General features: G+C 42.9%; 1 protein-coding gene across 2 annotated transcripts in view; it reads right to left on the reverse strand.

Moving 5' to 3' along the window:
• The window catches only part of runx1 (RUNX family transcription factor 1), a 28,530-nt gene extending 16,098 nt beyond the window's left edge, over positions 1-12,432 (reverse strand). For both annotated transcript variants that reach the window (XM_083758321.1, XM_083758320.1), the window contains exons 1-4: positions 12,084-12,432; positions 8,143-8,294; positions 7,589-7,699; positions 2,346-2,502 (exon numbers count right to left, since the gene is read on the reverse strand). In XM_083758321.1, the coding sequence (XP_083614447.1) occupies positions 2,346-2,502; positions 7,589-7,699; positions 8,143-8,294; positions 12,084-12,111 (448 nt within the window). In that variant the 5' untranslated portion in view covers positions 12,112-12,432. The remainder of the gene's footprint in view (positions 1-2,345; positions 2,503-7,588; positions 7,700-8,142; positions 8,295-12,083) is intronic.
• Between the last annotated feature and the right edge of the window lie 261 nt (positions 12,433-12,693).

Below are 12,693 nucleotides of genomic sequence, written 5' to 3' on the forward strand. Positions count from 1 at the left end.
AGTCTCACCTCGCCTCATATAGGACTAGGCAGAAGTCTCTTATCTCCATTCCTTTTTAGTTTTTTAAAAGATATTGTTTGGGGCTTTTTATGCCTTTATTGATAGGTAGACAGTAGTGTGACAGGAAATGGGGAGAGGGATGGGGTGGTGAAACGCAGCAAAGGGAGAGAGAGAGAGAGAGAGAGAGAGAGACTATGCACCCACTGCACACAAAACGAGGTAGAGAGTGAGCTACACTTCCTAACTGTCTGCCCACTGTACCAAGACATCAGAGACTTCCCACGGATTGCAATCACCCAAGGAGAGTTTTAAAAACATAGCATGACTTATCTCGTGTTGTGTTTATAGCAGACTCCTCACTCAAATGTGCACACAGTTTGGGCAACTCCAAAGCAAACTCCCACATGCCCCAAATGTTTATTTACCTGCTATAGTGTCAAACCCTTACCCTGTGTCGGACCTGTGGTTAGACTGGCATACTGTATTTGCAGATACCGATATGAACCGATATGACCAAATAAGGACCAATCCGATACTTTTCCGATACCGATTACAGTATCGGGACATCTCTAGTCAAAGTGTTAATGTAACACAGCTCTGTTTACACGTTTATTTTATTCCTATTTATATTCAATATATATTTGTACATACATTGTTTTATCTTGATTGACAGAGAGAGAGAGAGAGAGAGAGAGAGAGAGAGGGGGGGGGGGGGGGGTTGTGTACCGTGGATGTCTCTATGGGCGGGTGTGTTTGGGTGTGGGTGAATTTGTTCTTAACCACATGAGTGTCCGTATTTCACCACACTGTGTGTGTGTGTGTGTGTGTGTGTGTGTGTGTGTGTGTGTGTGTGTGTGTGTGTGTGTGTGTGCGTGTGTGTGTGTGGGCGGTTGCATGTCTGTGTGAAGTGCTTGTGAAAAACGGGGAAGTTTGACTGACGATGACTAAGTCCTGAAATCATCCAAACCCCCCCCCACACACACACACACAGCCTTTTCTGTGTGTCTCCCCCCCCCCCCCCCCCCCACATCTCTCTCCCCATTTCCTGTCAATCTACTTTCAACCTATCAATAAAGGCAGAAAAAGCCAAAAAATATATCATATAATATAAAACAAAATCACACCCATGTGAACTGAGTGGTGCAACTCCCCCAACCCCCCCCCCCTATCTGATGGTGTGGATGTATAGTGTTTAGATAAATCCACTTTAATCAATACACTAACAACTGACAAAAAAATATAAAATATAAAAAGTCAAGTTATAACCGATTGTAAACGTTTCCATTCATTTATATCGAACCAAATTACCAGATATTGGGTAAAAGCCACAGAAAGGCAACTTCCTCATACAGAAACAAATGTACATACCGGTATACCTCATACAAAAACATATGTATTCTAGGCCTACTGTACTGTACAGACACTGAGGGCCCTATCTTGTGTGCCATCAATTAGCCAATGTACAAGCTCACAAACTTTGTCAAAACTACAGCTGCAACTAAAAAATGTCATTAAATTTTTTGACATGTTGCTTATAGCAACTTTAAGTACAGTACCACTATTACTCACACAAGTAATTTGTCATAACACAGGTATTTTTCAGCTCCTTTCAAACGTTACACCAAGACAAGCTGAATGAAAATGGAGGCCTACTGCACCCCTGACAACTGGCTCATTTGCATGAAAACAAATTAGCCTCCCACAGAGCGCGCTCACTGTGCGACTGAAATATTATTGTAACAGCCAGGGACGTCTTTTTTGGGGATGACGTGTGCTGTAATTCAGCGGTACAAAATGACGCTACTTGGAAAATGAATTCTTCAAGCGTTTGATTTGCTGTGGGAAACTTGCATTCTAACACGCATGCATTCTAACATGCGAGTGAGTGAGCGAGCGTATGAGCTCTTGTGAGTGTGTGTGTGTGTCTTTATGATTGTCTGCGCACAGGTGTGGCAGATGACTGTGTTGTTTCTGCATAATGTGTGTGTGTGTGTGTGTGTGTGTGTGTGTGTGTGTGTGTGTGTGTGTGTGTGTGTGTGTGTGTGTGTGTGACGTGTGTGTGTGTGTGTGTGTGTGTGTGTGTCCGTGCCTATGTACACACGTGTGGTGTTTTAAATAGATAAGGCAGGGCATTTGCCTGTGACTGATTTGGAGTAACTGTGGTCTTACAGCCGTTGGAGAGAGGGAGAGTGTGTGTGTGCATGTGCATACTGTATGTGCATGCTTGAGTGTTTGAGCACATGCATTCGTATGCATGTATGCGGTAGTATTTGTGTGTGTGTGTGTGTGTGTTTGTGTGTGTGTGTGTGTGTGTGTGAGCACATGTGTGCGTACACTCTCTGTACCTCTGCCGCTGCGTCCCACAAAGCGCAGGTCGTTGAAGCGAGCCACCTGGTTCTTGACGGCGGCCGTGTTGTTGCGGAGCTCCGCCGAGTAGTTCTCGTCGTTCCCCGCCATCACCGTCACCAGCGTACCGTCAGGGACGTCCCCCAGGCCCACCACCTGAGAGAGAGACACAGAGAGAGAGAGAGAGAGAGAGACCTTTTTTATTACTTTATTCTGACCTGAGATCAGATTCTAAAAATTGTCTTCTACATCCTGACGGTTTTCTGAAAAAGCTATGTTTCTATGTCAGTCGTTCTTCGATTTTTCAAAAATAGCAGACCTACAAGCTCGTAGCGCGCCACTCGGTGGCGCGCTACGAGCTTGTAGATCTGCTATTTTTCAATAGCTAAAGCATAACGTATAATGCTTATACCAAAAGGGGTTCCCGCCCAAAATGGGTTAAGAACTCCTTTAGTCTTAAAAAAAAGTTTACATTCCTTCACATAATTATAGTCACGAAGATTAAACAATTTCAGATGACTTCGTGGTGTATTCAAAAGACTTTGCGCCACCCCCCTTACCCATGAACTTATTTGGCTTTTTTCTTTTTTTTTACTATTTTGAGAAACATTTTAAAATAGTTCAAATAGCTTGATCTATACAAGCTCATAATGTGTCTATGTAGATCGGCTATAGTTGAAATATTTTTAAATGTTTTTCAAGATTGCAAAATATAGCAAAAGACGTTTAGGGATAAAGGTTTAAGGCGTCCCCAAGATAGGGCCATTAGGGCCCTGTCTTCACCAGTGCTTTACCCCTTATCCATAAACGTCTTTGACTATTTTTTTGTATTTTGGAAAACATTTGTTGTGTTCAATTCAAAGACGTTTAGGGGTAAGGGGTTTAGGAGTGACGAAAATAGGGCCGTTACACTCAAACATGAACACTGGTCCGTCACGTGGCACGAAACATTTTCAAATGGACGGTCCGCGTCCCACATACGTATCAATTTAGGGGTCCTTGACACAAGAAAACGTTTGAGAACCACTGCTACGGTATACAGTAGTGATGTACAGTACAGTACATCGCGGTGCATTGTGTCTGACATTTTGGACCCAGCGACACACGCGGCGAGGTCACGGTCAGGACAGACGCGGTCGGACGGGCGTAGCTGTGGTCTCTGGACCATAATGTGTAGTTTGACAATTCCACTTGATTCAGGGGTTCATGTTTGCTCTGGCAGAAGTTCACTATTTGACACGCAGGAGCAGCCAAATGCCTGTCAGCTAACTATTCCACATGTTAAACAGGGATATTTTATATATACGCAAAGAGAAATATCACTTCTGGTATGTGAAGTTCACCGGCCACATCGTCAAATTTCACAATGTCACACCGTCTCCCTCTTAGCTGTCCTACTGTCTGTCTCTCCAACACTGTCTCCCTCTCAGCTTTCCTACTGTCTGTCTCGCCTACACTGTCTGTCTCTCAGCTTTCCTACTGTCTGTCTCTCCAACACTGTGTCCCTCTCAGCTTTCCTACTGTCTGTGAGTCTGTCTCTCCTACACTGTCTCCCTCTCAGATTTCCTACTGTCTGTCTCTCCAACACTGTCTCCCTCTCAGCTTTCCTACTGTCTGTCTCTCCTACACTGTCTCCCTCTCAGCTTTCCTACTGTCTGTCTCTCCTACACTGTCTCCCTCTCAGCTTTCCTACTGTCTGTCTCTCCTACACTGTCTCCCTCTCAGCTTTCCTACTGTCTGTCTCTCCAACACTGTCTCCCTCTCAGCTTTCCTACTGTCTGTCTCTCCTACACTGTCTCCCTCTCAGCTTTTCTACTGTCTGTCTCTCCTACACGGTCTCCCTCTCAGCTTTCCTACTGTCTGTCTCTCCAACACTGTCTCCCTCTCAGCTTTCCTACTGTCTGTCTCTCCTACACTGTCTCACTCTCAGCTTTCCTACTGTCTGTCTCTCCTAGACTGTCTCCCTCTCAGCTTTCCTACTGTCTGTCTCTCCTACACTGTCTCCCTCTCAGCTTTCCTACTGTCTGTCTCTCCTACACTGTCTCCCTCTCAGCTTTCCTACTGTCTGTCTCTCCTACACAGTCTCCCTCTCAGCTTTCCTACTGTCTGTCTCTCCTACACTGTCTCCCTCTCAGCTTTCCTACTGTCTGTCTCTCCTACACTGTCTCCCTCTCAGCTTTCCTACTGTCTGTCTCTCCTACACGGTCTCCCTCTCAGCTTTCCTACTGTCTGTCTCTCCTACACAGTCTTGTCTCTCACCAAAGAGGACACATCATTAGAATCATTGCTACAAAATGAACACTAACCACTTGATCTCATAGTGCCCCAATTCTGGGGCAAACAATGACAGCGAAAACAGGAAGTCCTCTAGTATAGAGCCCTGGGGGACTCCAGTCAGTAAGACAAGCATTTTCATAAATTGTAGCATTACTTTTTCATCTATAACTATCTATGTTTTGGCAACTAAAACTAAATTTTCTGCCATAGTATTTACATTTTCTTTTTGGTCTTTATGGGGTACAAGAGCTCTGGCTGGTCAAAGGGAAGTTGCTTCAAGAAAATTGACAAACTAACTATCACTCCTGGAAGTCACATGGGTAAAAAGCACGTACGCGCGCATACGCACACACACACACACACACACACACACACACACACACACACACACACACACACACACACACACACACACACACACACACACACACACACACACACACACACACACACACACACACACACACACACACACACACACACACACACACACACACACACACACACACACACACACACACACACACACATACATACAGTGGTTCGACAAGAGAGACTAGTGTCAATGGAGCATGAAAACAACCCAGCAGAACAAACAAGAGAGAGGAAACAATTATGGAGCTCTCAGATCAACCGGACAGCACTATGTGTGTGCGTGTGTGTGTGTGTGTGTGTGTGTGTGTGTGTGTGTGCATGCACAATGTTGGTGCAAATGCACAACTGCATGCATGTGTTGATGTTGTTAACATGCAATTCAGAAAATACTGTACTGTATACTGGTTGCAATTGCAGCATGCGTGTGTGTGTGTTTGTGTGTGTGTGTGTGTGTGTGTGTTTGTGTGTGTGTGTGTGTGTGTGTGTGTGCGTGCGTTTGCGTCTCCAACCATCATCCATTATCAGTAAAAGGCAGTGACATCCGCTCATGACACCCCATAATGATCCATAACTCTCTCTCTCTCTCATACATAGACACACGCGCGCGCGCACACGCACACACACACATGCACCAGCACGCTAATGCATGCAACTCAATCAATCAATTTTGTGTGCTGCTGCTAAAAGCTACTTTTCTGCAAATGCATTTTGTCCCAAAGTGCATGAAAGCCACCCATAACACACACACACACACACACACACACACTCACACACGCATCGATACCGACCAAGACGCTATGCCTCAGACAGCTCTGCGTGCAGATATATGACAAGACAGCCGTGTTTATTAATAATAACCAACTGTCGCAACAGAAAAGATGCACTCGCTGACAAGGCAGAAAGAAACATGAGAAAAACATGGTTTGGTTTGTTGTGTTGCAGATAGAAAAAGGAGCCACGTGCAGACACTTATCCTTCGTGAACATTAGTCATATACTTGGACAATCACAGCTGTCCCGTGGACACACATCCAGAGAATGTGTGAACGGAGAGGGTAGAATGCACATGTATTTCACACACTACACTACAGTATTAAATCTTCCAGATTTGAGATTTTGGATTTGGTCCATTTGGTCCATTTGGTCCGTTTGTTGAAACTAGTAAATGATTCTTCGTGCAGTTCCAGCTTTCTCTGTGTCATGCTCTACTGCAATCACTGTGTTTACTCCTCCTCAGCGTTGAATCTCATCTAACCCGGGCGTTGAAACCCTGTGTTTTCCAGATTTGCAGGTTCAACTCAGATAATAAAATAATTAACCATTGCAAATTCTGCAACAAATCAAATTATTATGGGTGTGTTTGGACACACCGACTTATTTGATGTATCCCAAAGGTCAAATTAGCTTTCGTGATTTTTGGGGGATACTTAACAATTACCCCAAGAAAATATTTAAATTGTAATATCACTTATTTTGCCGGTATCTCATTTGGCTGACCATTTGACACTTTTAAACCCAATATCAGTCAATGTTTCCTGTAGTTACTGTACTTTATTGGCTTCGTAGGGCAGCATATGGACAGTATTGACACACACCCACATCTAGCACATTCACAGTGTACCATGAGGACCATGAGGAAATCAGCAACCCCTTTAAAAGAAGGCTTCCAAACCACCGATTCACAAACCACACATTTTGTATCAAACCAGACTAATGAACGCCCACACACACTAATGTGATTCTGAGTGTACTGTATATAAATGTGACATTTTTAAACACTCAGAGTTATAAATGGCTAAATTAGCACTGCATGTTTCACTGTGTGGTCGACGCCGACGGTTGATGACTTCCTCTCTCTCTCTGGCTTCCACTTCCTGTTGCACTTTATAAGAAAGCGTAAATAACAACCACGTGATTCATTAATTAACCCATTCTGACCTGAGATCAGATTCATACGAGGTTTCCACTGGACACACACACTGGTCTGATTAACCCATTCTGACCTGAGATCAGATTCTAAAAATGTCAGTCGTTCTGCGATTAAAAAAAATAATAGCAGACCTACAAGCTCGTAGCGCGCCACTCGGTGGCGCGCTACGAGCTTGTAGATCTGCTATTTTTCAATAGCTATAAAGCATAACATGATGCTAACACCAAAATGGGTTCCCGTTCAGAATGGGTTAAAGGATAAATGAAGGATCATAATCACAATCATAATCAATCCAAGAATGACCTTAAAATTATCCAGTTAGTGTATTTCAGCCCGAAGAGTGTCACTTCAATCAACTTTTACAATCAAGCGACGGTTCACAATATGACATTCATGATTAATTACACTGTAGTCACGATTTGATCCGTCTGTTTGTGGTTTTGTGAAAGACGATGCGCCCACAGCACAGACAATACCGCTGAGGCGTCATTTCAGAAAGAAATAGTGGGTGGCAAAAGAATGAGTCACCACTTAAGCCCCACGAAAATAGGCGACACGTTGAGAGCCTGTATATCAAATATGTCGTATACACGCATGCACACGCACGCACACACACACGCACGCACGCACGCACACACACACACACACACACGTGCCGCACCTTAAAGGCGATGGGCAGGGTCTTGTTGCACCTCCAGTGCGTGGGTAGAACGGAGCACAGGAAGTTGGGACTGTCTGTTCTGACCAGCTCCCCCGGATGGTCCGATATCACCTGGAAGACACGCACACACACACACACACACACACACACGCACACACACACACACACACACACACACACACACACACACACACACACACACACACACACACACACACACACACACACACACACACACACACACACATGTTCGTTACTTTCTATTTCCTAATTAAGGCTTGCAAATGTCCTGTGTTGTAATATCTCATGAGTGATCATGAATCAAGATAGTAAATATGTGTTGTTCCTTATTTCATGCAGTAGCATTTAGGCTATTATACATAATAAGAAGTTAAAGTAATATTGTTGATCTATAATCGCTGTTGATTAAATTATATAATATTATTGTATTATAAATTATCAATAGATTACATTAAAAAACTATATTAAAACAGTCAAATACGTTTATTTTACACGTATAATATTAATTCCTGATTTGCACAGCATTATCGTACCTCCACCATGCCATGGTCGGCCATGCGCAGCTTCCCCACCAGGGCGGCGCCAGCTCCCGCCTCCTGGGCGCCCAGGGGCAGCCCCTCGGCCATCTTTCCCCCGGACGAGAGGGTGGTGGACGGGGGGGTGAACCGACGACCCGGGGCCGGGTCTGTGGAGAGAGAGAGAAAAATATAAAGACATCAGAGAATCATTCTTCCCTAAATTTAAAGAAAAATATAAAGAATTTGAATCCACCATTAATAACTCATCACTCCAATATGTTCTGGGAGAACAGTCCAAATGCACAGTTTGGCAGCAAAATATGTGTGGAGTTGTCATCAACTGAGGGACAGCCAGTGGACAGAAGAGACAGGTATATCTGTCTGAACAGGGTCATTAAGTTGCTGTTATGTTTACGTTTGTTAATGTATTTTCATTGTTACTGTATTGCTTGTTGTTCATTATTGTTGGGATGTTTGTTGTTGTTTCTGTGTGCGCAGAGAGTTGTTGTCTCGGTGTGCGCAATGTTGACTTTTGTTTTGTTGTATGTATGCTTTGGCAATGTAGAACATATTTATCATGCCAATAAAGCCTTTTGAAATTGAATTGAATTGAGAGAGAGAGATATTGAAACGGACCTGAATACAGTATAAACGTACTCGAATGCGAACGAAAATAAAAGCCTGGGAACCGCGAGGCTATAAACTTAAGTACTGCCATGCAGAAGTAGGCCTACTCTATTACAAGTGAAAGTCCTGTAATCAAAAGTATACTTGCACCATGTACTTAAAGTGCCAAAAGTAAAAGTATACTCATTATACAGAATGTCCCATTGCACGTTTTTCAAATGTATAAACATCTTTTGAAAATAGCAGATATACAAGCTCACAATTAGTTGCATTGTGATGCAATGTGAGCTTGTAGATCTGCTATTTTCAAATGGACGAAAAGAATATCAGGCTGAAGTGCATAACGTATGTGCGAAATGTATAACAAAAAGTTTTCAAATAATTGTAGTGGAGTAAACATACAATATTTGGATCCGAGATGTAGTGGAGTATAGAAGTAAAAGTATTGGAAATTGGAAATACTCCAGCAAAGTAAAAAAGAATACATCAAAATTGTACAGTAGCCTACTTAGTAAATGTACTTAGTTACTTTCCACCACTGCATGCACTCACATTTGATGTTTGTGTGTGTGTGTGTGTGTGTGTGTGTGTGTGTGTGTGTGTGTGTGTGTGTGTGTGTGTGTGTGAACCAATTAAAGTGTGTTCGTGACACAGAACGTGTACAATTCTACCACACATGTGTGGTGTGTCCATTTCTTTAAAAATCCCCTTCAATCCTTGCCCATGAAGAACATCACATTCAATTAACTTCAATAATATGAACTATTCTTCTACAAACGTGGCCTGACCGCACAAGTTATTTTTCACTGAATCCAAATCAAACCGCGCCTACTATTTCTCTCCCTCTTCGGGCCAAAGGGAAATCAACCCCAATGCACTTTAACAGACGAGGGGAAACCACATTGAGGTTAAGACAGACATATAATGACATCACAACATATACGATCAAATGACCATAAGGGAGGTCAATGTAGGCTAAAAGAGGAAGCGTATCAAAGCATGGGAAACAGAATATAATAAAGACACCACCACATGATTTCACGGTCTGTCTGTCTGTCAGTCTGTCTGTCTGCCAATGTCTCCAATCTTTCTGTGCATCTGTCTGTCATGTCTGCCAGTTCCCACCTCACTGTGTGCGCTTATATTTGCCTGTCTGTGTGAGTGTGTGTGTGTGTGTGCGTGCGTCTGTCTGTATAATAACTGTGGGTATACTGTATGTGTCTTTGTTGTCTGTTGTAATGACTCTGTGTCAGTCAGTCTGTGTGGTTGTATTTGTCTGTCTATTTCATAATCACTCTCTGTCAGTCAGTCAGTCCGTGGGCCTATTTGTCCGTCTGTCCGTCTCCCTCAGGTTGACGGCCGGCCTGTCAGTCAGCCAAGCCACAATCGATGCCTCATGGTGGCGGTTTGGAGTGCTTTTACACTCCTAAACCCAACACGGTTGTTGCTCTGCATACTGTCAGGAGCCGCAATGATCATTGCAAACTCACTGGATTTACAACATCTGACCTTTAAGTGTCACAACTCTTGAGCCCCTTTCACAGCATAAAGAGGATATGGGTGTGTTCTAACACATTGGGACCCGAGGCCGATTCTACGAATGCCTTCTAAATCAGCAGTTCTCACACTTGCAAGATTTGTACACAAATGTTAAAAAATTTACAAGCACGAAGTGACACGCTTGCGGGCTCGTACATCTGCTATTTTTGATTAGCCAACGCAAAGATAAAAAATACACATGATGCTTTCCTGCCGGTTTTAATAGCATTTATTTAATTTCTGTTATAATTCCAATCATGCAAGCATGACCCGCTTGAATTACTTCAGTCTAAAATACTTTTCAAGATTCCAATTCCAAAATAGCAACAAAAAATTCAGGATTTAAATTCAGATATAGCAAAAAATTGCTGATCTACAAGGTCAAAACGCGACGTGTTTTGAGCTTGTAGATCAGTTATTTTTGCTACGACCGTAATATGCAATGTGGCCCTCTCTCTGGAGTCACTGTATAAATATAGTGGCCCTCTCCATCGTCAAAGTTGCCCACCCCTGATCTGTATCATTTGAACCTGTCAATACGTATACAAGTAGCCCATGGACTATGTGTCAATGCTGGAGACAAGAAAGTGGAAACGGTGAGGTCAGGAAGGAACTGCACGGCTATAAACAGGAGGATTATTGCTTATGGGGATTATGTTTCCTATCGATTCATTATTTTTGTCAGATATGATCTGAGCCATTTAAAGTCAACACCGGGCTGCAGTCACAGACGATTGGTATTATTTTAAGAAGTAGAGTTTCATAGTTTTGCAGATGAATATATATATATATATTTAGCCTATACTTAAATGCCCATTTAACATAGAGGCAGGTCTTACATGCAGATTAAAAGTAACACGTGTGTGTGTGTGTGTGTGTGTGTGTGTGTGTGTGTGTGTGAGAGAGAGAGATAGAACTAGTTGATGGGGAAGTTCTATCAACGTTTATAAACGTTAATAAAGAGAACAACAAAATAACTGCCACACACACACACACATGCGCGCACACACACACACACACACACACACACACACACACACACACCGCACATGCAGTCATCACAACTGTGTATAAACTGCACCGCAATCTCACGACCACATCTATAGCAGCCAGATGTAAAACGTTATACCCACGGCAGCAGCAAAGACTGATGAACCACACGTTGGCCATCAAATCTTAACCACACAATAAGGAAACTGACTGGTTTACCCTGCACGGCCACGGCACACACCCACGCACAGACTCCAATCTCCTCAAAGTCGAGAAAACATATAGTTTACTCAATCCCAATTAACAGTACAGTATAGCCTATATACCTATAGTAAAAATTCAGGCAACCAATTATAAGGATTCTCCCATATACGTTTTATATATGTTTTACCTAAGAAGTCCCTGACCTGACGGAATGTCAACCCTTATCCTTAATTCGCTCTTTCTCTCCTTGGTAGCAAAATAGTTGATTCATTTGAAACGGCTCTAAATTGAGTGGAGGGCAGCCTCTTCTCATATACAGTATATTTATATTTTATTAGGACATTTGAACCGTTCCATCCCCACACTATACCTCCACTTATGAATCATGATATGATTCGTCATCATGAGTTATATTGAGTCGCATCGCATCATGCTCCGAAAGAATGTAAAACTAAATATTTCACAAGCGTTTTACTTTTTTTATGGCGACACATAGTTTAGTCTGCGTTTGCGATGAGTCCTTTCAATGTAAAAAATATACGACTACATAATAATAATAATAATAATAATAATAATAATAATAATAATAATAGTACCGTATTTTGCGTCCCACAGAAACACCATTTGTAAGCCTTTATAGTTATAGTTTCCTTGGAAAATAAAGTTGATTGGAGAGTCTCAAACAGCCGGTCGGTCCACTGGGTCTTCTAACTCTTCTTTTGTATTTGTTTCTCGGTTATTATTTGACAGTAAATCTCTGGTGTGCAGCAGCAGCAGTTGTGGACTCCTCAACTCGTGAACTGTTGTTGAGCGTCATTCGGAGGTCCGGAGCGGAGCGCAGGAACGGTCCCGCGGCGCGTCTCTCTCTCTCTCTCTCTCTCTCAGTTCGTCCCGTTAAACACCGACATTCACCCGCTTAAAAAAAAAAAGACACCGCAAAACCACCTCAACAGCTGGCTGCAGGCCACCTTTTTAAAAGCTTCACACACGGGATCATTCGGGACCTTTTTTTATATATATATATTCTCTCTAAACGTCTCTCGGGTGTTTCATCACTGCGCGTCGAGAAGGAACGTGCCGTTGTTGCGATACGGAAAGAGATGTCAACAAAAAAGTGGAAGGAAAATGCATTTTCTATAAAGAGGAAGCTCAGCGCGACAACTTGTGTTGTGTTTACCACATCATTCTTGTGTTCCCAACATTAGC

This window comes from Protomyctophum parallelum (assembly GCF_964188405.1).
Source record: "Protomyctophum parallelum genome assembly, chromosome: 23".
Lineage (NCBI taxonomy): Eukaryota > Metazoa > Chordata > Actinopteri > Myctophiformes > Myctophidae > Protomyctophum > Protomyctophum parallelum.